The sequence below is a fragment of the Vidua macroura genome, chromosome 4 (assembly GCF_024509145.1).
Source record: "Vidua macroura isolate BioBank_ID:100142 chromosome 4, ASM2450914v1, whole genome shotgun sequence".
NCBI classification, from domain to species: Eukaryota; Metazoa; Chordata; class Aves; order Passeriformes; family Viduidae; genus Vidua; species Vidua macroura.
This window is the reverse complement of record NC_071574.1, coordinates 70,772,409-70,800,133: the sequence shown is the minus strand read 5'-3', so window position 1 is coordinate 70,800,133 and position 27,725 is coordinate 70,772,409. Positions and strand designations below refer to the sequence as shown.

The 27,725-nt window shown below is 46.3% G+C and overlaps 1 protein-coding gene across 1 annotated transcript in view; it reads right to left on the bottom strand.

Annotated features, from left to right (window-relative positions):
- Window positions 1-21,326: 21,326 nt before the first annotated feature.
- Window positions 21,327-27,725, bottom strand: part of ADRA1D (adrenoceptor alpha 1D) — a 41,987-nt gene continuing 35,588 nt past the window's right edge. The window contains exon 2 of the mRNA XM_053976827.1: window positions 21,327-25,609. Within this exon, the coding sequence (XP_053832802.1) occupies window positions 25,041-25,609 (569 nt within the window). The 3' untranslated portion in view covers window positions 21,327-25,040. The remainder of the gene's footprint in view (window positions 25,610-27,725) is intronic.

Genomic DNA, 27,725 nt, shown 5'->3' with positions numbered 1-27,725 from the left:
TGTGAAGCCTCCCTTCCCTCTGTGTGTGTGTGGGGTGGGAGTTGTGTTGATAAATGAGTTACAGAGGGGAGGAAAAGGGACAGAGAGAGGGAAAAATCTCCCTCCAGAGGGTGAGTCAGTGTGTCCCAAGATAAATGTCTGCAGAGGAGACACCAGCTCTGTCTGGTTCTCTCCAAGCTCAGCTGAGCTGTGCTGATTCCCTGCTGTAGTGTGGAGGTGGGATGCCTTCCTGGCTGCTGGAGAGCTGGGAAGGCTGGTGGTATGTTGAATTTATTGCTGTTTTTCTCCCATTTTATCTCTTTTCATGCTGTTACTGAGTTGAAAAGAAGTTGGGCTGCAGGAGGAGAGTGTAGCACACTTGATTGAAGAGAGATAAAAACTCTGTCCAGCTTCAGTCACTCAGAGCTCAGCCTCAAGGAGCCAGAGCTGATTTCCCAGCAGCCAGATCTGTTGCAAAGTGGAATCTGAGGAGAAAACCAAATCCTTTTGGGCATGTAAGGCTATGACACAAGAAAAAAACAAGGTTTTGCTTTTTCTCTTCAGTGAAAGAAATTCTCAGTGAAAGGGTGGTCAGACACTGGAAGGGGCTGCCCAGGGAGGTGGTGGAGTCCCCATCCCTGGAGGTGTTCAAGGAACAATCAGTGCCCTGGTCTGGGTGACAAGGTGGGGATCAGTCAAAGGCTGGACTTGATGACCTGGGATGTTTTTTCCAACCTAAATGATTCTGTGATTCCTGGGGCTTCTTTATCATGGGACATCCAAGGGAAGAAAGCTGCTGTGCTGGTGGTCAGAGTTTCAGAGCTCCTTTTCCTGCTCTCTCCAGACAGAATGATGATGGTGTCTGGCCTCGCTGAGCAGGGCTCTGGGTCAGGCCAATCCCCCTCACTCCTCTGCTGCCATCACTCACCAGCAATCCAGCCTTTAAAGCCATGCTCATGTTCCAGAGACACTAAATTGAGCAGCTGTTTGCTAAGAGGTATTTAAAATTAGCAGCAAAGGCCACCCTGAGCATGTGACAAGGAGAGGTGGTGTCACCACGGGGCTCTGTGACCCTCCACACTGCTCTCCCTCCAAGACCTGTGGCATGTTCATTCCAAGAGCTCAGTGATGAAGGTTGGTGGAAGGCAGATGGGGGTGCTGGGAAGGTAAGAGGCACCTAATTACTCAGAACCAATTAGGGATTGCTCCTCCTTGGCTGGCTGTGTGGGGAGGGCAGCAGGTGGGAACAGCAGGGTGCTGGCAGAGGTGGGGCTCCAAACCCCCCTGGGTGATGGTACCACGGAGGAATGGGCATGGCTGTCCCTGGCTGCCCCTTTCCTGGGTGATCCAGGAAAAATCATCCACAAAATTTCATTAAGAAAATTATTAGGAAAAATTTCTTCATGCAAAGGGTTGTCCAGCCCTGGCACAGCTGCCCAGGGCAGTGGTGGTGTCCCTGTCCCTGGAGGGACTTAAAAGCCACGTGGATGTGGCATTTGGGGATGTGGTGCCTCAATGGTCTCAGAATTTCCCAACCTAAACAATTCTGTAGTTCTGCTCCTTGAACTTGGTAGCAAGAAATGCTTTAAAAAAGTGCTTTTTTTTTTTTTTTTTTTTTTTTTTTTTTTTTCACAAAAGCTGAAGTGGATGCTCAGAGCCCCGATTGCACCGGGAGAGTGGTGGAATTACGGGGCAGGTCCTGGCTTCTGCCTTCGCACCCCTCCTTGCCCAAATCCGTGGTGAGCAGAGACCCCCGTTAGTGTCACCCTGTGGCCAATCCCAGAATGACGGAATTAAGGCTGGAAAAGAGCTCTAAGCTCTCGTCCAGCCTGGTTGGTGGCATGAAGTGACCTGTGGTTGTCCATGCACTGAGGGGACCATCCGGACTCTGCAGCAGCACATTTAAGGCCTCCAGCAGGATTTTCTGGCATAGGGCTGTGGATATTAGCAGAGTTTAGCCCTTTCCCCCTGACAGGAGTGCCCCAGGATCCATACTGGGCTCTGAACTGTGCAAGTGGGCACCAGCCAGGTTGTTCCAGGGGATTCTGATTGTAAAATAGAATAAAGGATAGAGCTTAGCGCCCAGGGAATTCCCCTGGTGCTGATTTATTTGCAAACACAGACCCAGAGCAGAAAAGGAGACTGGGACCCACGGGGAGATTCTGAGACAAACTCTGGAACAGCAGTGCTGGCAATGAGTGGGTGCTGGAACTGCAGGTGGTTAAAAGGGATGGAAAACCTGGGTTCTGGCTCTGCACTTGGAAGGGTTGGATATTTTCTTCTCCTGGAGTGGCCCCTGAGGTGAGACCACTGAGTTCTCCGTGGCAAAGGGTCCGGAGCACCTTCTGCAAGCTGAGCACACCCCGGGAAAGGTGATTTTGTGCTGCCATCTCGTGGCACTAAAATATTCTCGAGAAGCAGAAAGAATGGGACACTTCCCAGGAAATACCTGCGAACTGACACACACGAGGATGTGAAGGAAGAGCAGTGGGAGCCCCGAGGGGTGAGCACAGATATTATCCTTTATCAGTGGCTTCTGTTTCCATTCCTGGAGTGCCCTGGAGTGCCTGAGAAATCCCTGGAGGGTTGGCAGGAGCTGCGGAAGGTGGATGCAAGAAGCTGGATGATCTCCCAGCTCTCAGAGCCCACGTGTGTGAGGTTTTGGCCACACTGCAGCCCCCCTGTGTCACCCAGGGCTTGGTGTGTGGGGAATGTGGCTGGCTCAGGAGCCTCCCATCCCCCAGGGAATTCGGGTGTCCCTTTGGAGAAATAACTGATAAATCAGGTCCTGTGTGAGGATCCAGCTGCGTTGTGGAGGATATGGAGGATTTCTCTGAGTTTCAGGGATGTAGAGTCATGGAATGTTTTGGGTTGGGAGGGACCTTAAGGCTCATCTTGTTCCACCCCCTACCATGGGCAGGGACACCTTCTGTTGGAACCCTGGTTATTAAGAATTTCAGATTTTCTGTGCTGGCAGGCACTGACCCCCAGGAGAACACTGCATTTGACCTGAGGCCGTGGAGAAGGCTTCCAAAATGGAATGACAGAACTGGGATTGTGGGTGTGGAGTTTGGATAGAAGTGTGTAATATCATATGGTGAAAAACTTAGAGTTTAAGGTTTTAGAATATAGTAATAGATATAAAGTAAGATGGAGGTTTTAGGGTAGAGGCTGGTCCTTCTTCTTCACCTTCTTCTCCATGGGTTTGGGTGGTTTTGTGTAATTGGATTAAAAAGTCTGCACTGTGGACCACAGGTCATTACTTATTGGGTTAAAAGTAAAAATAATTTAGGTGTCATTTCTTAATTGGACAGTTTATCCTAAAAAGGCCTTGTAGAGAGAGAGACAGGGCTCCATTTTTAGTTTGTAAGAGTGAAGGGCTGCAGAACTCAGGGTTTGTGAGACTGTAACAGAGATAAGAACTGATAAACATCTGAGTCCAAACAAGAAATACCATCTCACACATTTAATCCTGACCCTGGCAAAAAAGAAGTTAAGACTCGACAACCTTCCACTGGACAGACCACAAGGGGCGAGAAACTGGTGTGAAACTTCTCCAAACAAAGGACTCTGACAGCAGCTACAACCTGATCTAATGCAAAACGCCCTCCAAAATCCTTTTGTGAAGCACAGGGAGAGATTTCCCAACCCAAGTTATCCTGGTGGGTTCACAGTGGGTGGTTTGCTGTAAGTGCCTGTAAGACAGGAGTGAGAGAACAGCAGAAAAAAAAAAAAGGAAAAAGAAAAAAGAAAAAAAAAGGGGGACTTATGCTTGGAGAAGGAGGAACAGTGTCTCTTTTCTCATGGGCAGTGTGGCCCTGGCCAGGGTGGCTGCCTGAGGGCCATTTGTCAGGCATTTGGCAACTGAGCACTGCCAAGAGAAAAGACAACAGCAACAGCAGAGGCAGGGGCTGGAAAAGTTGATTTATAAGGAGAGAGATTAAAAAAAAAATTAAAATAGTGGAGCTAAATATGTCATGTTTGGCTGGGCAGGGGGTGAGGGCTGAGCTGGTAGATGCCAGGAACTGGGAGGGGATTTGGGATACTCAGGGGAGGATTTTTGGCTGTTGTGGGTGACGTGGATGGGTGCAGATGCTGGCTTGGCCAGGAGAGAGGGCACTCAACCCATGCTGAGATGGGGACACGGATACACAGCGGGGCTGTGCTCCGAGTCACCAGCTGAGGGCTGTAAATCTCCAGGAAACTCTGGCACTGGAACAGAAAAGCAAATTTTCCCTTCCCTGCCCTGCCTCGCTTCATTTGCAGCACAGCAGCAAACCCTGAATGTCCCTGCTCACAGGTAACTCGCCTCAAAGTCCCAATGGATGCTTCCTCCCTACTTCAAAAGCCAAATGGATGCTTCCTTCCTGACCTGGGGATGTTCAGACCATCTTGGTGACACCTGGATGTGCTTGTGCTCATAAATACAGTCAGCAGTCTTTGCTTGCTCCTGGTCCCACTCTTGTTCCCTGGGCCACTGGGTTGAATTTTTGTGATGACAACCATTGTGCTCCTGTGTGGTAGGAGAAAAAGATTCCTGCAAAAGCCAGGAATTGTGGAATATCCTGAGCTGGGACACACAAGAATCACCCAGTCCAACTCCTGTCCCTGCACAGACACCCCAAAAATCCCACCCTGGCCCTGGGAGCATTGTCCAGACTCTCCTGGAGCTCTGGCAGATTTGGGGCTGTGCCCATTCCCTGGGCACTGCCCAGCACCCTCTGGGGGAAGAACCTTTTCCTAAAATCCAACATAAACATCTCTTGGGACAGCTCCAGCCGTTCCCTTGCATCCTGGCACTGTCACAGTGAGCAGAGATCAGAGATCAGAGTGTCCCTGCACTGTCCCTCAGGAGTAGCTGCAGACCTCAGTGTCCCCTGAGTGTCCCCTCAGTGTCCTCTTCTCCAGACTCCATCCAGTCCTTCCCTGCCACCTTCTCTCATCTGGCCCATTGCTTCCCCTTCCTTGCTTACCTGAGCATATCTGAACCTCCCTCACACGTGGTGGGATGTGTGCTGGCTGTGTCCATCACCTTCAACTTCCTTGCTGGGGCTGGTGTGTCCAGACACCCCAGAGCTCATGGAGAGGATGGTGGTTGGTGTTCCAGACATCCCAGAACTCATGGAGAGGGTGGTGGTTGGTGTTCCAGACATCCCAGAGCTCATGGGGAGGTGGTGGTTGGTGTTTCAAACACCCCAGAGATCATGGGGAGGTGGTGGTTGGTGTTCCAGACACCCCAGGGCTCATGGAGAGGTGGTAATTGGCCTTTCCAGCTGTCCCACGGGGTGGCACAGGGATATTTTGGTCTCTGCAGAGCTGGGGCTGCACTGGTTCTCGGTGCAATTTGCAGTCAGAAAAACGTGCCTGAGCAAGGACCTTGTTTTGGGGTGTCCTCCTTCATCATCAGTTTGCACCCCTTTGTAGGGCGAGCAGGAGAATCCATCTCACCTTGGAATTTCTGCTCTCGGTGTTGTCCTGCTGAGGGACCACAGGCTGGGCAGGGTCCTTGGCTTGGCAGTGGATTTGTTGATGATCCATGGATCCTTGGATCTCTCTGCCAGCAGACCCAGCCTGAACTGGACATTTCAGGGCAAGGATTTAAGGTTTTGGAATATAGTAATAGATATAAAGTAAGATGGAGGTTTTAGGGCAGAGGCTGGTCCTTCTTCTTCACCTTCTTCTCCATGGGTTTGGGTGGTTTTGTGTAATTGGATAAAAAAGTCCGCACTGTGGGCCGCAGGTCTTTTACTTATTGGGTTAAAAGTAAAAATAATTTAGGTGTCATTTCTTAATTGGACAGTTTATCCTTAAAAGGCCTTGTTTTGAGGATGTCTGAGGTGACCACCCCGTGTCCTGCCTGTTGGTCCCTGTGCTGGTGGCACCACCCTGCTCCTCCACCTCATTCCATCTCAGCCACACCCTGACACCTTCCTTCTCTGCCCAGGCTTAGGGACATCCTGAGAGCTTTGATCCTTTAATTTCTGCTGCCCTCTGCATTAGAACATCAATTTAATTCCCACAAAGTTCTGACAGGATGGCTGGGAAAGGCAGGGAGATTCTCCACAACTCCTTCACGATGCTGAGCTCAACGAAACCCTTCTCCCTCCACTTTTAAACAACAAAAAAACTCCCCCATCCCTGAAGAACAGGAACATCAAGCTGCCTCCTGACACAACTGGTTTAACTGGGCCAGGCTTTCAGCACAATCAGGGCAGAGCAATGACAACTTTTTCCCCTAAAACCTTTTCAGGTGAGGAATAATTTTAGGCCAACTTTCTCTGCAGGCTGGATCCTGTCTGGAGGCGATGCTGTTGGTGTTTTGTGTGTGGCTTAGCAAGGGATGGCTCTTCTGGTCAAACCCACTTCTGTCCTGCACCTCTTTGGACCATGTTTTTAGGTGGAAAAGCCCTTTTTGGAGTACTTCACCAAAGCCCACTCCACAAGAAGAAGCACTAAGGCATTCCCCTTCCAGAGAACCTGTTCTCTCAGGTGACCTGCACTGAGGCTGGGTAGAGAGCAGCCAGTGACAAGTCAGAGGTGGGTGGAAGAGGGGGGATTTCATCTGGATTTGCTCTCTGTTCACCGGTTTTGTTTGGTTGAACTAAAATCCTTGGGGGGGAAAAAAAAAAAATATATATATATATATATATATATAGATAGATAGATATAGATATAGATACATAAATATAAATACACTCCTAATGTATATACACACTCATATACTTTATATATTTTTATATGTAAATATATAAATATATTTTGATCTAAAATATAGACACATTTTAAGGATTATATGTAGAATTTGATGTAACATTTCTATAGAATATATAAAAAATACATAAGCATATATATAAATACACTCCTAATGAATATATATACACTCACATTCTTTATACAGTTTTAATATACAAATATATTTTGATCTAAAATATGGACATATTTTAAGGCTTATATATAGAATTTGATGTAAAATTTCTATAGAATAAAATTTTAATATAAGATTATTATACACACACATATAAAAATATAAATAGATTATATTTTTATTATATTCTATTATATAGAATTATATATTATATAAAATTATATATTATATAGAATTCTATTATATGTTATAGAACAGAATATTATAAAATATATATTATATGTTATATATTATATTACCTTATATTACCTTACATTACCTTACATTACCTTATATTACCTTACATTATATTATATTATATTATATTATATTATATTATATTATATTAATAAAATATAGAATATATAGTATATATAATACATATATATTATTATATTCTATTATAGAATAGAATTCTATTGTATATTCTATTTTTATATAATCTATCATATAAATAGATTATATTTATAAATAGATTATAGATAAATTTCTAAACAGATAAACATTTAAATATAGATATATGAATATAAAAGACATAAATATATAAATATAAAGAATAAATACAAAATATATAGTACATCATAAATAAAAATAAATATGAAATATAAAAAATTAAAATATATAAATAAATAATTCGATAAATATATTAAAATATATATAAAATATAGATATTAAATATATAAATATATAAACAGATAAAACACAAACATATCACTCCCAGAGCTCTGTTCAGCTGCCCCTGCTGTGGACTTTGCAAAGTGCCCACACCACCTTGAATTCCCAGGCAAGTTCTGGAGCAGGATCCCTTCCCCGAGCCCTGCAGCCCCACCCTGTCCCCCAGCCTGCTCCGTGTCACGTCCTTGCTATGCAGTAACGTCACTGCAGCCGCGCCTGCTGCTCCAGGACAAATGTTTCCACTGGGAAATGCAGGAGTGGGAGAGAAGGAGCCTTGCTGAGGGGACTCAGCACTGCTCAGCCCTGCTCTGGGGACAGCTGGGACGTTCTGCACGATCTTCTCGACTCAGCTCAGCCTGGGCTGGGAAAGGTTTTCTTTTTCCTGGAGGATTTGGGTCACCGTGGCTGTGCCAACCCACTCTCCCTGTCCTCCCAGGGAACACAGGTGGGAGTTCCTCTGTGGGTGAGGAGAGGGAGGGAGAGCAAATGATGAGGTAATTTAGAGGTTTCCCTCTAAATTTGGATGGGATTTTGGAAGAGAGATCTCCAAGAGGCAGGGGCTCTGCAGGCAGTGGCAGGCACATGGGCTGCTGGATGGAAATGCCACCAGGAAGAAATGCAATTTTTCACTGGGCAGGTGTTCTTGCTCCACATTTCAGTGAGAAATTTTCACAGGAGCACAGAAGGGCTTGGGCTGGAAAGGACCTTAAAGCCCATCCAGTGCCACCCCTGCCATGGGCAGGGACACCTCCCACTATCCCAGGTGACTCCAAACCCTGTCCAGCCTGGCCTTGGGAACTTCCAGGGATCCAGGGGCAGCCACAGCTTCTCTGGGCACCCTGTGCCAGGGCCTGCCCACCCTCACAGGGAACAATTCCTTCCCAATATTCCATCCATCCCTGCCCTCTGGCAGTGGGAAGCCATTCCCTGTGTCCTGTCCCTCCATCCCTTGTCCCCAGTCCCTCTCCAGCTCTCCTGGAACCCCTCAGGCACTGGAAGGGGCTCTGAGCTCTCCCTGGAGCCTTCTCTTCTCCAGCATGAAAAACCCCACCTCTCTCCTCGGTGTCCAGATTGCCTGGGCAGATTTTTAAGCTGTTTTGGCAGGACTGGATCAGTTTACTAAGGAAAAGAATGAAGGACTGGGATATGAGGAATGCTGCATTTATATTCAAAAAGCCTTGAGATGAGATTGGGAATTACAGGGCATCCCTCTTTAAACATATTCTGGGGAAATTAGTTTGCAATGGTATTTAAAGCCAGGATAAGGAGGTTTCAGGGAGACATCTCACAACAGGAGAGCACAGACCCAACAGAGCAGAGGACAGAGGTCTCACAGAGGGATTAGGACTCAAGGACTGCATCAGGAAAGGGGTGGGTGGGGGAGACTTGGAGGACATGGTACCTTTGGATGCCCAGGAGGTCTTTATGAAGGTCTAAAGAGCCTCCCAGGGGAGAAAAAAGGCCACAGGGTGAGTGGGAAACCACTGTGGTGGCTCTAAGGTGTCCTGGGAGAAGGGAAATGGAGAATGAAAAGGTCCCAGAAGGTCCCAGCTCAGGGATCAGTCTCAGGTGTGCTGTGCTGGTTAATGGGCTGATCCATGGCTGGGAAATAGAGGCCAATGAGGCTTCTGATGACCTAGAGTAAATTTAGGTGAAAAGCAAGGAGGAACCTCAGCGACACCTAAACAAGCCTGGGTAATCAGCATCACCACAGCAGAGGGAATCGGGGACTGATAAAATGCAAACTAACACGGAGGAGAAACCAAGCAAATCCTGGGCTGGCCAGAGTTCACATCTGACCCGTGCCTGTGGAGAGTGGCACCTCTGCACCAGGACACACAGCTCAACACAAGCCTCTTTTCCCTCTGTAGCTGCAGTCATGAAAGCAAAAAAAAAAAACAAAAAAACAAAACCAACAACAACAAAACCAGAGTAGGTTATGAATACTGAGTGCTGCCTAATACTGATGGCACCCCCTCATAAAAATCAGTGTGTTGTCCTGAAAAAAGTGACATCAGGGTCACTCAGCTTTTGGCAACTGGCATCCAGGGCCTTGAGACATCTGAGCCATGGGGAGAGACTGAAAAACACTTGCATTGCCTGCAACACGAGTAAGGGGTTAATTTGCAAAAGCACAGGGAATAATTCAGGCTGATGGATGTCCTGGGATGGAGCAGATCACAGGAGTGCTGGGACTTGTTTTCCTGAAGATTCAAAAGGAAAACAGTGCTTGGGGTTGGGTTACCTGGCCAGCTTTCCTTCCAGAGGAGCAGAGCAGAGAGCCTGAGCTGTCTTCCTGCAGTACCACCAAGGGAGAATCATTCAGCTTGGAAAAGACCTCTCAGATCATCAGCCCAACCACCAACCCAGCACTGCCAAGGCCACCAGTGACCCACAGAATTCTGTAATCATGGAGTGCTTGAGTTGGAAGAGACCTTAAAGCTCATCTCATTCCACCCCATTCCACACCTTCCACTAGCCCAGATTGCTCCAAGCCCTGTCCAACCTCGCCTTGGGCATTTCCAGGGATGGAGGGGCAGCCACAGCTTCTCTGGGCACCCTGTGCCAGGGCCTCCCCACCCTCACAGGGAACAATTTCTTCTTCATATCTAATTTAATTCTCTCCTCTTTTACTTTCAAACCATCCCTGTTGTCCTACCACTATCTGTCTGTTTAAAAAAAGCTTCTCTTTTTTCACTGTTTTCAGTACTGCAGCACCTCCTGGCCCATGGAATGACAGTCCCTGCTCCTCTGCTCCCATTGTCAAAAAAAGAGTGGTTTTCTTTTTTTTTTTTTTTTAATTTCACATCCCTTCCTGCCAGTGGCTGTCATCTCAACATGCCAGGGGCACATGGGTGGTGGCAGCCCCTCTGGAGCCCCGTGCCTGCCTGGGAGAGGCTGTTTGCTTTTGAGAGCCACAAGTGCTGCTGCTCTGACCAAACACAAGCTTTAGATGCTTGGTCACAGCACTGGCCCTTTTCCAGGCAGTCAAAACCCCTGGTAGCATCAGCCATATGAAACATTTGGCAGCTTCTCTGCATAGTTTGAATCATTCATGGAAGGGCAAAGATATTCTTTGCTGGATTTTCTTTTTTTTTTTTTTTTTTTTTTTTTTTTTATTTGTTTTTTTTTTTTTTTTTTAATTTATTTTTTCCCCTGACATAGGCAGTTTCTGGTGAATCTGCTCTCAATTTTGTCCCTTCACATGTGATTATTCATCTTTCTTCACTGATGGGTTTGGGCAAGGGAGCTGGACTCGATGATCCTTCTGGATCCCCTCCAAATGGAGATATTCCCTGATTCTGTGTGGGATGCAATCAAAATGTTGAATTCCCTCTCATGTACCTGGCAGGGAACTGGCCCCTGTGGGGTGTCTCTGGTTTAATCTGGTGGGATTTTGTGATGTCCATGCCACATGAGCTCTCCAGCAGGTCCTTCAGTGTTGGAACCCAAGGTGTCCCTCAGACACTCTTGGATTTCCAGGTCCAGGTCAGAAGCCTCTGAGACCCTGGCAGGCAGCCAGAAACCCCTGTGGCTTTGAATCTGATCCATGGAACAATTTACCAACTTTGCAAGAAGAACAAGAAATCACAAAAGTTTAGATATTATAGTAGAAGTAATCACAAAGTGAAAGGAAGGATTTTTGAGTGCTGTACAGGGGGGTTTTAGGCCTTGTACAGAGGGGTCTGAGTTTTGTACATGGGGGTCAGAAGTTCTAAGATGGAGGGATTTGGGCGTGCCCTGTCCTCCTTCTTTCTCCTTCCTAACCCCCACGTTCATGGTGATGTTGGCACTCACAGATTGGTTTAGAGTAGAAAGTCACTGTTCAATATAGGTGATAGGCATTGGGGAAAAACTATAAACATTTAATAGGTAATGTGTGATATAAAAGATGGCACCAGCCCTTGGGCAGGGGAGACGGAGAGAGACGCAGAGGGAGAAGGAGTCAGGGAGAATGCCAGGGAGTGTGTGTGCCTTGAGATAACGTGCAATAAACTGCCTTGAGACCAGACAACTGAAGACTACTGAGTCTTTCTTTGAAGGCCCAGGTTGGAGGAGAGACTTTACCATCTCCCGGGGTCACCCCAATCTGGGGGTGATTCCGACACTTCAGTGCCATGAAACACGAGATCCCTTTACAATCCTTGGCTCTGCTTTATCCTCTGGCCTCATTCCACCTCAGTGCCAGGGCAAGAGCCGAAGTGGTCGTGGAGTTCTGGGTGCAAGGAGACCACAAATCATGCACATTTTAATGATTTCCAGGTTGTTGGTGTAGGAGTGGAGGAGGGATGGTGGCCTGGAGCAGATCTTGCTGTTGTGGAGATGAGAGATAAACTGGATGCTGGGGAATAAATTTGGGAGTGGGCGATTTTCCCAATCCCTGCATGAATGGAGAGTATTCTGAGCACCACCAAGGTTTTGAAAGGAGGTAGGGAGAGAATGAAAGGTGCTGGTGTGGCTCAAAACTCCTAATTAGAGAGAGATCTGAGCCAGCCACAACTGAGAGACACAAAACATCGGGAGAGATCAGGATCAGTGAGCTCTGATGTGGGAATGCTCACAGCCAGCCCTCCCAGAGATCAGAACAACAGCCAGATCTTTATTTATTTCCTTTGGAGCTGATTTTTCTGCAGGTGAGTCCTGCATTTTGAGCCTCTATTGAGCTGCAACTCTCTTAGATCGGAGCCCTCCAGGAATTGGAACCACTTTCTTCTCAGCTCAGGGTCATTAAGGAGGAGGATAAAGAGGAGGAGAAGGACATAAAAAATGAAATTGTGCACCCCATCAGTGAGAGTCAATTGGTGCCACATCACCAGGCACAGGTGACCAGGGACAAGGGTGATGGAAGTGTGGTCCCTGTGTGAGCCAACCTCTGTCTTTACACACCTGAGCACATATTGCTGTTTGCTTTGCATGAAAACCACACGTTCCAAAGAGAAAACAGGGAAGAATTTATAGAAAACAAAAAAAAAAGAGAGAAAAAGTAAATTTTCTTTCTGAGTAACTGTGTATGTACATGGAGGATGTGGAAGTGCTTTTATCATAAACATCAATTACAAGAAATAAGACCATTTTTCACATCCACTGGGGAGGCGGCGAGGATGTATTAGCATAAAAGTGACTCAGTCTCTAAGTCTAGATGCTTCTGAGTGCACCACATTTATTTTCCACTTTCAATGGCAAATTTCACTTCCAGTCATCAGCATTTTTTTTCCTAGCTGATGATATTTACACACTTTTTTTTTTTTTTTTTTTTTGGTTGTTTTTCTGGAGAGAGCGAGAAAAATCCAGCCGAGGGTGGCATTTTTGGTTAACTTTCTCCGTTTCCTGGGTAAATGATCTTTGTGCCCTCAGATGGCTCCCAGACACTGCTGGGGCTGGAAATGTGAGCTTGATGTCACCCACGTGGGGTGTCCTGGAGAGGGGAGGCACAACCAGCTCCTGCTGTGCTCCATGGACTCCTCTCCTCTCTCCTGGCACCCACCGTGGTGAGACTCAGACATAAATACTGGGATATCAGCAAGGTGGGAGGGTCTTTCCCTTGGAAACACATCACTTGACCTTGGTGCCCTTTCAGCTTCTGACCCTTTTGATGATGGGAAAGATGTAACAAAAAGCTCCGACCAGCCAGAGCAAATTTGGGTGATGAAAACTTAGGTCACCCCTGATTTATGAGTACTGCCGGGGTGCAGGGTGTGCCGATCTCCAGAGCACATCTGAAATGAAACAACAGGGACTGCATTCTCCCCCTGATTGCAAACAAATCAAAACCAGCAGGGCAGAAGAGCACTTTTACTTTTTTTTTTTTTTTTTTTTTTGGTTATCTTTTTAATATCCTGGATGGCAGCCAGTGCTTCTCAATGAAATATCTTTAAAATTGTGCCCAGCCAAGTCTGGCTGTTTGAGGAGTGTATGAACAGCTGCTCTGAGGCCTGATAAGAGCTGCTGCTTCCGAGGCTCTTCAGAGCCTCTAATCTGGTTGTTTCTCTCCAGGAGAAAATGTAAAGCTCTGCCCTCTGCACCTCATGGAAGAAGGGATGGCATTTCACACCATAGCCTCAGAGGAATTTCACCCAAGACAAATGGTGGCCTACAGAAAAACCCATCTCCTAAAGCTGGAGGCCTCACACAGATGGGATCTGTTTTCCAAAGGATGGTAGCACTGGGGAATTAATGACGTTGGAGGTGTCTAATTCAGTCCTTTGCTCAACACTGGGCCAATATCAAGCTGCCCGGGGTCTTGTTCTGGGTAGTTTCAGGTATCTCCAAGGTGTAGCTGCACAGCCCTTCTGGATCCCTGGCCCAGGGCTGCACTGGACCCACAGAAAATACTTTTTATTTGTTTATTTGGAATTCCCCTTGCTGGATGTTGATCCCATCACCTCTGAGTGTCTCAGGCTCTGTCTTCTCTGCACCCCCACTGTAGCAGCGCAGCAGATCTCCACCTAAAACCTTCTTGTCTGTGGAGTGGATGAACCCAGCTCCCTCAGCATCTCCTGGAGTGCATCCTCCAAACTCCTGACCATTATTTGGCCTCTGGTCTCCCTTGTCCAGGTCGCCTTGCACGGCAGCCTGGCCTTGCAGCAAGGTGGCATCCTCATCCAAACTGTCCCTATCCCAGGGAAATCTCCTGGAGATCTGCTGACCTCCAGGATGAAAGCCCAGATGTCTCTCCTGGATGGGGAAGCATAATACTGCTTTAACTTTGTTTTTTCATTGATTAATTATTTATGGCCTATGCAGTTGCTAAGGTCCTTTTTCTTTCTCTTTCATTTTTTGTCCCCTTTTCTTTTCAACTCATGCTGATATTCTGGCTGCTCTGTTTGATCTGAGACTCCCAAAGTAAGAGGTTCACCCAGATCCTCTTTCAACCTGCCCCAGAATGAGCTCCAGAGCTGGGAGCCTTTTCCTCCTTTTGTTCTGCACTTGGCCAAGAGATTCCAATTTCATTTGAAGATATTTCATAATCCTTTTTCTGTTATTTTGATACTTTATTCCCTCCATTAGATATTACCTCTTGGAGAAACCTGGGGTTTGGAATATTTTTAAGCTCTGTTAGATATTTCTAACCTAACGCAATTATGGATTTTGGTTGGGTTTTTTTGCCGATTTAATTAAATTATTAAAAGATATAAACTAATTCTGAGTTGTGTATGTTCATGTCTATCATTCTGTTCTGTTCATGTCTGTTCATTCTGTCTGCCCATGATTTTTTTTTCCCCTCTGTTGCTAGTGGCATTTTCAGGAATACATTGACACAAACACAATTTTCTTGTTTAAAATAAATAAACAAACAAATTCTTTTACTTTGCACTTGCCTGTGACATTGGATTTTGCTATTAAACTGCCCATTGCACCCATGGAAAAAAGTATTTGATTTAGAGAAGTTGGAATGTGAGATATACTGTACACAGCAGCCATATGCTGATGGCCTTTGAAAAACCTCTCCTGTGATATTATTTCCTCTCTATTACCCATTCCTCTTCCACTTTTCTTTCCCATATAGTCAATATTGACTTCCTTTATAAAGGTTTATTTGTGTTTACAGCCTTGTTTCTACATTCAGCAGTTTATCCTGAAAAAGTTCCCCTCCCTCTAAGCTGTCACGGGATAAGGTAAAAGGTGGAATAAAGATTTGATAACAGGTGGAATAAACAGAGAAGAAGCAAAAATAAAAAAAGTATGATTAAAGTAATTTCTGACACTGGATAAAGTTTATTAGGTCCCACAATTGTCTGTGTATTCCAAAAAGACCTGGGGAAAGAATGTAAATAATGAAGTTTGGTGACAATCCTTGGTTATTCAGGGCAGTCAAAGCTAATGCTAATTGTGAATATTTGTGTCAGAGATGTCTCATTATTGGATCAGCAGGTGGTGAATTTAATGCTGAGGTGGTCGTGCACTCAGGAGAAGGCAGCAGCACCCAGGGAAGGGCTGCTGGAATGGGAACCTCAGCTCCGTGGTCAGAAAGGCCAAAAAAAAAAAAAAATTGTAGGGATTGCTTGGAAAGGAATTGTGAATAAAGAAAAATATCATTGTTCCATGTGCATGATGGTGTTATGAATTTAATAACATCCCTGGAGGAGCTGCTACTGAAATAGTCAGGTTGTCTTTGGCCATTTGTTCCTAAAAAGGAGGGAACAGACCTAGAAAAGGTCAAGGGAAGGAGGGAACTGAAAAAACTCCTGTTCACATAGGCTAGGATCTGCATCCCTGGAAGTGTTCCAGGCCAGGTTGGACAGGGCTTGGAGCAGCCTGGGACAGGGAAAGGTGTCCCTAGCCATGTCAGGGGGGTGGAATTAAATTATTCTTAAGGTCCCTGCCAACACAAACAAATCTGGGATTCTGGGACAGGATTCCTTCACTGGAAAAGGGATGGTGAGGCTGGACATGATGGTTTATAATTTGTGAATTAATTACACACATCCATGGACAGCAGATGGGAAGCAGTTATTACCACAGGATAGCTTTGATCCTGAAAGTAGATGTGGGATGAAAAAGAAATTAGAAATATCCAGTGATTTGAGGCCCACTGGTGACCCCTTCTTTGCATGTCCTGAGTGACAAAATCCAATTCCTTGGTTTAAAGAGAGTTTGGGATGAGAGAGACCTCTCAGGCTGCCAGTCAGGTTCTTCTCTCTGCTAATAAATCCCTCCAAAATAAATACCTAAGTGAAAAGGATAAAAAAAAAAAAAAACCAAAAAAAAACCCCAAAAAACTGATCTGGCCAATATACAGCAGAAAAATAGCTGAGGGGGCCCTTGGTAGAAAAATGTAATGCAAAGAGAATGGGTGCTAAAAATAAAGTAAAAATTAAGTAAATTGCTGGAAAAGGAGAGGAGAGGAGAGGAGAGGAGAGGAGAGGAGAGGAGAGGAGAGGAGAGGAGAGGAGAGGAGAGGAGAGGAGAGGAGAGGAGAGGAGAGGAGAGGAGAGGAGAGGAGAGTCGAGTCCTTACCTTTCTCTTCAGGTTCCTTTGGGCCAGTGGCAGATGCCTCAATGCATCATTTTCTCCTTTGCAAAACAGGTGCAATCTCTGGACAATACTTTAAGCTCAGCAGGACTTGCCAAGTCAGGCAGAAAAACTTTTATTTTTAAGGGCAGACAGCATATTCTGATAATTGAGCCTGACCTCCTGTATAAGCAGGGCAAGAGAACAAATTTTCACATTAAACCCATTACTTTTCCCTCAACCAGACCATGCATTGCAAAATAACTCTCTTTTCTCCCAAGTTTTGCATTTCAACCCCCCTGCCCTCACATTTTTTGAGAAGATTTGCTCTGTTTGTTAATAACTCCCTGTGCTCATTTCGCTTTTAATTTTAATTTTTAAAATTTTCATCTCCCTGCCAGTGGATTTTCTATTCCTTTGCTTGCTGAATGACAGAATCCTGCTTCCCAAGAGGCTGGGATCAGTAGGAGCCTGTGAGACTCTCAGGAACTGCATTGTGCCAGAGCAAAGACAATAATTTAGGGGCTGATTGGACAAAGTTGAGACTGGAAAAGAAACTTAAATCACATCCCCTGGTACATTAATCAGCAGGGGTGTGTTTATTCCTTTCCACAGGCAATTTGTTGGCACAATTATTCATCTTTGCTCAGTTTGAAAAGCTGGAGGTGGGATAAATACCTGTTGTGCAACCAGAAATAGATGGCCAAGGCACAAAAATTGAAAAAAAACCCCAATTTCTAATTCCTTGGGAGTGTGTTGTGAAGAATAAAGCCCTGTCCAACCTGGCCTTGGGCACTTCCAGGGATCCAGGGGCAGCCACAGCTTCTCTGGGCACCCTGTGCCAGGGCTCAGCACCTTCACAGGGAAAAATTTCTTCCTAATATTCAATCTAAACCTGCCCTCTTTCAGCTTAATGCCATTTCCCCATATCCTATCAATGTATCTACACATCTAAAAAGTTGCTGTCCCTCTTTTTAACAAGCTCCTTAAAAAAAAAAAAAAAAAAAAAAAGAAAAAAAAAAAAAAAAAAAAAAAAAAAGATGAGAGCAAACACATGGAACAGTGCAGAACATGGAATTATGCAGCTCACATGGAACATACAGAACATGGAATTATGAGCCTCAGAAGCCTCAAACTCCTTCCTATCAGAAATGCCACCCGTGATAAATATTTGCCTGGACTCCAGTGGTGGAGAATCCACATCCTAGCTGGGCAAGTGATTTCAGTAATGGACTATCAGAACACTCATTATTGATTTTTGCATCACTTAGGGTGGTGATTCAGCAGCTGCACTGAACACATTATTTAGGAAATTTTGGGAATTTTGGGTAGTCTGAGGAGGACATGGGACACAGGCCCATGAGTGCTTTGGCAAGGAGAGCACAGAGAGTGTTGGAAGGATAAATTCTACACGTATTTATCTGTGCTTATGTGTAGATCTGAATAGACATATCTATTAATACAAATATATGAATATACACCTCTATAAAACCACATTTATAACCTGTCAACCCCCCTCCCCTGCCCCCTAAAGCTTTAAGAAGTAGCATTTAAGCTTGAAGCTCTGAAACAGCTGAGAAAAGAGAGCCCCACAGCCATCAAAGTGAAATTGGATTTGCCCCATGAATCACCTGCTGAGGACTGCAGTAATAAACAGGCATAAAGCAATGGCAATTTACTCACATATTAACAGCTGTGCTGTCAAAGCAGCAAAACTTTTAAACCCATAAAAGCACCTTGCTGTGAGAAAAACAGGGCTACACAAGGGGGTTCTCTTTTCCCAAGGATGTGTGGAGAAATTCCAATTTCCAGCTTGCAAATGAGGAAGAGCTTTTGGGATACGTCGGCCTGAGTGAAGTTTGGCTTTGTGTTCCTGTTGGCATAGGCTGGGTTTGGGGCTTTTGGGGGTCTTTTCTTGTGTTCCTGTGAGTTTTGTGACTTTCAAACACCTCCTGCAAACTTTGGGAATGGGAAGTCTCTCTTGACAAGGAGAAAGACCATGGTGTTCCTCCCCTAAAAACTCCTCGGGTGGGGCTAAGATTTGGGACCTTCTCTTTCCAAAAACACTCTCCTGCCACAGCTGAAGTCAAATTCCTGATCCATCCCTCGTTCTGCCAAGTCTTAAAGCAACCCTGGATCTGCCAGGGGGGAGCAGAGGGGTTTGAACAGGCAGTGCTGTGCCTCTCAGCAGTGCTGCTGCCACTTAATTATGGCCACATTTCAGTGACATTTACCAATCATCTATAGCCCTTAGGGATATTTTTTTTTCTTTTTTTATTATTTAATTTTTTTTTCATCCAGGAAGCAGCATCTATGGAGGAAAGAAGAGTAAATTTTCAGCACAGGAGCTGGATCAGGCCTTGATTTTTTGTGAAAATCCCAAACGCTTTATTTCAGTGAGATTTTTAGCCATGGTGAGCTGGACTAAAATGGGCTGAGTCCCTCCTTGCCTCAGTCTTTTTGAAGGCAAAGGAGAGAAGTGAAGAAAGTCCAGCAACCTCCAAACTGTGTGAAATGCCCTGCTCGAGGCTGTATTATAAAAAGTTAAATTGGAGATCTGGGCATGATAAATGCCAGATAACGTTCTCAGAAAGTGCACAAAACCTATTTTTGATGCCTAAACCCTTCCCTCAAACCCCATCTGTCATCCACCAGCATTGCACACAGGAAATCTTTAAATCTGGGCAAGTTTGGTTTATTGAACTCAATAGAACTGAACATTTTTGCTATAAACCTTTATTTTTAATGGCCTCCTGGGACCTCAGTGTCACTTACACTCTCTGATTTGTCCTTCCTGGCCTCTTGTGTCCTGGGATGTCACAGGGGCTGGGTGGTGTGGTCCATTCTGATCTGACTTTTGGTGATGAGCTCAAGCACAGTAAATATCCTGCGTCCTCTTCTCCCAAGAGAAAAGGAGGGCTCAGACTTTGAGTTTCTCTCTGTCCCAGCCCAGGTCCTTCTGCCATGATCCTGAGCCAGGTTTTCTGTCCTGTTTCCTGATGTGTCCAGATGTCTTGGATAGCCTAGAATGGCTCAAATGGCATGGAATGCCCATATTCAATCCAGAATTAATTATTTTTTTTTTCTCTAATGAAATCTAAACATGTCTCATTCACAGCCACCTCATTGAATGGAGAGGTTTAAATCCATGAGCTGAATCCCACAGAAGGTACCAAAAAAACCCCCAGCCCTACTTGTCAGTGACCTTAGTGTCACTCTGTGTGTTGTGACTCTCCAGGGAGGGACCCTTAGAGGTCTGAAAATGGAAAAAAAAAATGGAAATCTTCGTCCAGGATGGCTGAAGTTTCTTGGGAAACCTCTGGGGCAACTCCCAGTCCCAGCTACAATCCCTGTCCTGCAAAAAGATTGTAAAAGTCTGTTTATTGAGGGGATGGTTTTCAATTTCTGAGTGGCAAAAGAAATTTCCCAGCAGGAACTGGCACACAGGGGTGGCAAAATCTTTTGACCTTGATGACGCGAAGTACATTTGGGACTAAACTTAGGTTTTCCATTTTTTCCCCTTGTTTTTGCCTGTGGGCAGGGAAATGCAGGGTGGGATTTTGGCATGGATGGGCTGCCAGTGTGCAGAGAGGGAAGGGACACAGACAGGGCTGGGCCTTCCCAGAGCCTGGGTCATCCTGAGTCCCCTCTCTGTCCACAGGAAATTCAGGAGGAACAGAGGGAAAGAAAAGCCAGCAGTGAAATATCCCTTGAAATATCCTCCCAGCTGACAGCAATTGCTGCCTCGGGGATTTCTCAGCTCAGAGATTATATAAACGTTTCCAACTGCCCTTGATGGGTTTATCTGTCACCAAGGCACCTAATTGCTGTTCTAACCCCTACAGACAGATGGAATATCTCGTGGTGATGAGTTCCACCCTTCAAAAATGAGCCATGTGAAGAATTATACCTCGCTCGGTTCATTTTGATAATTGGGTTTGATGTCAGTTCTTGTACCACGAGAGGCAGTGAACACTCATTCACTGCTTGTCTTCTCCCCAGCACTCCTGGTTTTACAGACCTGAATTCTCAGTCATCAGAGTGCCATTTGATTTAAATGTTCCTTGGATGGGAACTACCCTGTAACTTTGGTCCATTCTAAGTCCATTCTACACTTTTTGAACTGAATAATCACAAAAGCAAAGAGGAGTCAAATTTCACATATTCAGAGGTGCAAAGATATTTTCAAGGTAATTTTCAATCTCTTCTATTTTCCACTTCTTCCCCCAAATTCCCCAAAATAATTTTCACCTCTGACTGCTATCAAATATTGATCCAGTGTTTTCCATGCTAGATCTCCTTTTGATTTTCCCTTTTGCCTTTCCCTTTCCACTCTCAGATATGCATCATATAAATAAGAATCCCAGAATGGTTTGGGTGGGAAGGGACCTTAAAGCTCATCGCATTCCACCCCTTCCCATGGGCAGGGACACCTTCACTGCCCCAGGTTGCTCCAAGCCTGTCCAAACTGGCCTTGGACACTTCCAGGGATCCACAGCTTCTCTGGGCACCTCACCAGAAGGCCTGGAAAGATTTTTTTTCCTAATATCTAATCTAAACCTGCTCTCTAGATGTGGCTGGTGCAATCCCTTCCTTTCTGTGTGTCAAGAAACTGAGAGTGTCCTCTCCTGACTTGCTTTTATCAGTAATTCTTCCAAGTGGGAAAGATTATCCTTGTGAAATTGCAAAAAAATGTCTTGGAGAAATAAGCAAGAGTGGATAATTTTCACATTTTTCTTCCTCCCTCCTTCATCCCCTATAACCCTTGTTTTAAAAATCAGACACAGCAACAATTTACAGCAACGCTTTTAGACAGGTTTGTGCATGTATTTGGTACAAACAAACAAAAATATGTGCATTCTGTTTCATAGAGCTTACATCAATCTGGCAGAACCCGAAACACAAAACAGAAATACTCTGGCTAATAAATACATCTGGGGATGAAAAATAAAAATCTATACATAAAAAATTCCAACGTTCTGCTAAAGAAAATGTACACTTATATACACACTGTAAACAATAGTAATGCAACCCAGCTGCAGCCCAGCTCAGGCTGACAGGGACCTTCCTTCCCTTGTGGACTTGGGAGAGTCCAGCGACACAAAAACTCGTTTTCCACCCCCAACCCTTGGTTCCTTGAAGCAGCAAGGTCTGAGAATGCAACTGTGACACGGAGCCAGTGCAGTGAGGTGGGATCTGATGGATAACTGAGGTGCAGGTGCTTTGGGGAATGGCCTGCCTGGAAAATCTGCTGGAACAGGGCCATTCCCTCAGCTGGTCACACCCTTGTGGATCCAGGGAAATCTGTGGGATTGGACTGAATTTACCTCCTGAAAGTCTGAGCCCGTTTTTCCAAACTTGGGAGAGCTTGGGAGAAATTAAGGGATTCAAGGAGAAATGCTCAATTCCAGACACTCAGGTCATATTTCATACAAGATTTTCCTTCCTCCCTGCCAGCAAAGACAGCCCTGTCTCCTCTAAATGAAGCTCTGCATGAGCAGCCTCAGAGTCCAGTCCTGGCACTGCTTCTGGTGCAAGATGCCAAATGAAAGGGGGGTGAAAAACAAGTATTTTGCCTGAATGCAGCACAGCAGAGCTCAAGGCTTTCCTACAGCACCTTCCAGGGCATCTCTTGGGGCCAGATCAAATACAGTGAGTAACTGAGCCAGAATTTGGGCATTTATGTGTGTGTGTGTGTGTGATGTGTGTACTTAAACAGGATTTATTTTTCTCCCTTGTAGGTCTGTAAAGACTTGGGATGGAAAGGCAGCAAACCTCCAGACTGATTTTTTTTTTTTTTTCCCTTCTCGAAAAGCTTTCAAGGGGCTGGAGGCTGTAAATATAAATATTTCAGTATTGGAAAAAAGAAAAAGTATATTGAAAAGATCAGGGAGAAGAGTAATAGCAGCTCATTTATGGCAATGCACTGCTTGCCAGCATTTGCTAAATGTTCATTTATAGAGGGATGTTTGCCTACTTGTAGGAGAATGCCTGGTATTTTGGGAATGACACATTTATACAAACACAGTGAAGTGTGTATGTCTTTCTGTCTGGTCATGGACGTCCTCTCCCTGGTCCCTTCTCTGCCACATCCCCAGTGCCTCCCATCAGGATCCCAAAAACACCCAGGAAACCAGTGGTCCTCACACTAAAAAGTGACTTTTTGTTCCACCCCATCACCACTGTAAGGTCTCACTTCCCTTCAAAGCCAAATACAAAAGGGGGAAAAAAAAGTATTTCCCCACAGAAGTTCCCATGGGGTGTTGGGAAGTCCCCTGCTTTGGTAGGGCAGAGCTGGCAACCTCAAGCTGGTTTTGCAGAGCTGGAGAACATGCAGGTGGTTGTGAGTCTGAGTTCAGTGTAAGTGCCGGGATTTGCTGCTGGGAGGAAAATATCTGGACAAAATCTGCTGGTATTTGTGTAATAATTGGTCCAGTTTGTCCTGCATCAAGTAAAGGGTGTTGAGACAGGGCCAGCTCCAGATACCTTGTCTCAATATGCGCTGCGCAAAATAGTAAAAAAAAATTAAAAATTCCAACTTCCCTCCCGTTCTGTTTTCCTTCAAAGCAAATCAGAACATCAGAAAGAAAGGTGACATTCTCCTTGCTGTGCCTGGCAGCCTTTAATCTTCCTTTGGCAGCCACCCTTAGTGGGATGAGCCGGATGTGCTGCAGGCACTTCCATGAACGGCTCCTCATGGGATTGAGGGGCAGTGCTGATGAGGAGTGTTTCCAACCAGGACACGTTCAGTGCCATGCTTCCACCCCTCAGGACTTCCCATTCCTGTTCTTTAGTTCCCTGGCTTGAGGCACCTCACCTCCTCTGCCTCCATCACCTACGTGTCTCCAGCTCATGGCTTAACCTGATGGTTGCTCCTTGGGGCTCATTATCTGAAATTGGATTAAACCTCTCTGAATTTTGAAACCAGCGCCTGCAATCCACGGCCAAGTAGAGTTTGGGTGACCATTTCCTGAGCTGCCTGGTCAAGGTGGGCTTCAGCTCCTTGAGTTTCCTGGAGGAGGCCGTGGTGCCCTCCCACGGGGTGCTCACACCCTGGGACTGTGAACAGGGGAAAAACCCACGTTAATTGTCATTACTTTTGACACAACCAAGGCAATTGTTGGCAGCCACCAAAGGTTTGATGCATCAAGCATGTGGGAAGTCCCTTGGGAGAAGGATCGTGAGTGTGACCCTGACTGGGGAGAAGATCCCTCTACTTTAGGGAGCTCCAACTGCACCTCAGCTCCACTTCAGCTTGGACTCTATGGGCAGTAGGAATGCAAACTTCCCAACTCAGCCAGCCCACTCTTCCTGAGCCACAGCACAGGCTGGCTGAGGACCCACATGACAGAATCACAGAATCATTACGGTTGGAAAAGTCCTCTTGGATCATGGAATCCAACCATCAACCCAGCACCACTCCTTCACCATTAAACCATCTCCTCCAGGGCCACATTCGCACGTCTTTTGAACACTTCCAGGGATGGTGACTCCACCGCTGCCTGGGAAGTCTGGTCCAGTGCCTGAGCACCCTTTGAATGAAGAAATTCTTCCTAATATCCAGCCTAAATCTTCCCTGGCACAGTTTGAGGCTGTTTCCTGTTGTCCTGAGTGAAGCCCCTGGGATGCATTTTTATCCTGCGTTTTTTTGAGAAAAACAACGAGAGCAAAGAAGGGGACAGGAAGGTCTGGGGATGACTGACGCCAAAAGGAGCTGGTTTCTCTGTGTGCCACAGGTGGATGCTCACTAAAGCAAGGTGGGTTGCAAGTGTTTCACTGGAAAGTGAAATGCAAAATGCTTCACAGGATGGAATTAGAGGAGAGAGACCTGCACGCCCCCTGGCAACAGTGCACACACCTGGAATACTCCTCTGGCCTAAAACCAGGTGATGTGGAAGGGCCAAAGCTGTGGCCACTGCAGAGATGATGACTGAGAGCTGGGATCCCTCCACCTTGCTTGGGAATTCCCCAGTCTGCTCTCCCTCCAAAGCCAAGGCCTCGTCTGGATGTCCTGTTCAGGACCTCCAAGCTCCCAACCCACCCACATAAAGGATCAGCTGCCAGCTACTGCTTGGCAGTGTCCCTCCTGGGTGCTGCCTCTGGATGGAGACGTGACCACATGTACTAAGGCAGGGTTGGCAACTTTTGGGATTCAATCTTTCCACTAGATTTCACTGTGGTGTTTTTAAGGCAAAGGAGACATCCTGGTTTCCCTTAATCGCACGGCTTCTTCCAAAGCCAAAGACAACCATCCACCAGAGGAGACAGCTCTTGCCCTAAGGTCATATCCACACCTTCTCCTCCTGCTGTGGCTTGTTAGAATGGGATATGCCATTGGCTCTAATTTGAGGAACCCGTAATCCCACAGAAGGGGCTGAGCTCTGTGTGGGGGATGCTTGGACAACCTTTGGGCGACTGCATTTAATACCTGATCTCTGCTTCCAGCCTGCCTGACAGACCCACAGGTGGTATCCCTCCATGTTTCTTCTGGATACCTCTAAAGAAACCATCGACAGCTGCCCCAGAGGCTTCAAATATCTGTTTCTCTCAGCCCACAGCAGTCTGTTAAGTCATGGGTTTGGTAGTCGATGGTTTCCGTGAAATCATGAGGGATCCCGATGGAGACAGACTCCACCTCTGTCTTGTAGGTGGCTGTGGCCCCCCCTTTGCTGGAGCCACCCCGGATTTTGTTTGAAAGGCTGTTCATCTTCTCCTTCAGCTGGGTGGATGCTGGTTTCTGGAAAGGGGTGAGCATTTTCCAGCCCTTGAAGCTGAGCGTTCGCCTCTTACTGGCTCTCTCCTGGAAGGAGGAGTTAAATATGAAGGAGCTGTTCAGGGTGTTAATCCTGGGCCTTAGGTCTGTCTCTGAGTCCTGCACCGAGCTGTTGATGGAGGCCCCTCTCCAGTGGTGGTCGTAGACCCTCCAGATGGGCCGTCGCCGCCGGTGGCACTGGCACTTGAGCAGCCGGATGAACGCGCGCTTGAACTCCTTGCTGGAGCACGGGTAGATGATGGGGTTCACGCAGCTGTTGAAGTATCCCAGCCAGAAGATGATCTTGAAGACGATTTCCGAGGGCTTCAGGGAGGGGAAGAAAGAACCTTGGGAGAGATTGAAAGGAATATGGTTAGAGGAAGCGGAAGGATGTGGCAGGGTAAGGTGATAAGGGTGGCGGTCAATCCAGTCTGGAAGAGATGAGATGTGTCAAAAAGGCTGATGGTGTGGGTGGTGGTGAGAGCCTGGAACATGTTTCTCAGAGAAATTGTGTCTCCTCACCCTTGGAACTGTCCAAGGCCAGGTTGGATGGGATTTGGAGAAACCTGGCCTAGTGGAATGTGACTTTCAGGTAATTTATGGCCTCCAGACTTATAGATTTTAGCATAAAATTATGGCCACAGCACTGTCACCTGCACTGAGAGAAGAGCAACACCCCTTCACCTCCTCTTCTCGTGTATTTTGGGTCCTCAGTGCCACACATCCTCTGTTCAGATTCTGTGGTGATGCTAAGGGGGGCTGTTAAAGTGGGCTCAGGTAACATCCACTGTCCCAAAGCTTGTCCTTGATACTTTAAAACACTTTTGTCCACCCCGTCCCTCCTTAGGTTTTTGCAGAGTTTCACCAGTGTTTTTCTCAGTGAAAAAGCTGGAGATAACATTTTTACTGAGCCAGAAGATGTCAGTGTTGCTCCCACATGGCCTCAGAACAGCATTCCCCACTTGGATCCGAAATAACTTTCTGACTCAGCCTTAATTTCTTTTAATTTTAGCTCCAAATGACAAATCATGCCACCATGTGACTGAGCGTTAATTTGTATTTTAGTAAATAACATTAACTCCAGATATCATTATTATTTTCCCCTGCTCTCCTAAGCCTGGTGTCAAAACAGTAAAACAGGTGCCAGGAGCCAGAAATTAATGACTGGCACTACATAAAAGCTCCCTGGGCTGCTTGCTGGAGGAAAATCATCCTCCAGGAAACTCAGAGAACTGGTTCCAGCAAAGCTTTTGTACACCCATCCCTAAAAAGTGGAGAAATTCCAGCCAGACTCAACATTAGGTACGTGGGCAGCTCCATCACGGGTATGTGGGAGAAGACAGATCCCAGCATTTTATGGTGGTTGGGTAGGCAAAGCAGATTAAATATCTGCTGAAGGCCCACCCAAGGCAGGCAGGAGCTCAGGCTGGCTGTCAGTGGGTGCTGGAGGGGGCATGGGATAAGGACAATGAGCAGGACTGACATCTCTGTGCTGGGAAGACTCAGAGCCTTCCTGGAAATGAAGGTGTTTGCAGCTGAATGAGCAGCTGCTGGTGGTGCAGCCAGTGGCTTTGAACAGAGCAATGATCATGGAATGGGTTTGGGTTGGAAGGGATCTGAAAGATCATCTTGTCCCAAACCCCCTGCCATGGGCAAGGACACCTCCCACTGTCCCAGGTCACTCCAAACCCCGTCCAACCTGGCCTTGGGCACTTCCAGGGATCCAGGGGCAGCCACAGCTTCTGTGGGCACCCTGTGCCAGGGCTCCTCACCTCCCAGGGAACAATTCCTTCTCAATCTCCCATCCATCCTTTCCCTCTGTCAGTCTGAAGCCATTCCCCCTCATCCTGTCACTCCATAAATAATCTCTCTCCATCTTTCCTGTCAGCTCCCTTAACACAGGGCTCACTTCTGTCGAGGCCATGACCCCACCTTGGTTGTTTTAGATCAAAGCAGTTTATCCTCCTGGGGACAGTGCTGAGATTTCCAGGTTGGCTCTGGGCTGCTGGAATCAGCAGTTTTGATTTTAACCCCATCAGAAACACCTCGCTGAGTGACAGCCAGGAGCTTTGAACCACCCCAGTGGCGCTGGGGCCATCCCCCTTTGCCTTCCATACAACATCTCCAGTCTTCATCCCACCATGGCTTTGAGCATCCCCCTTCTTCACAGTGCCCCCAGTTCACCCCCCTGGACCTACAGGAACCACGGATGTGTCAGGAAATGGGACCCAGGAAGACAAAGGACTTCACTGAACATGCAATCCTGCTTAATCCCTTGTCAGGGAGAGGTTCCCTGCCTCAGTTTCCCCTCAGAGAAAGGGTTAATTACCACGAACTCTTCACAGTGTTGCTGTGAACCCTGTTTGCAGCATGCTCTGGGTTCTCAGAGGAGCTGCAGCTCTGTGGAGCCTTTTTTTTTAGCTTCAAGAGAGAGGAAAGGAAAACAAAAAACTATGGTAACAA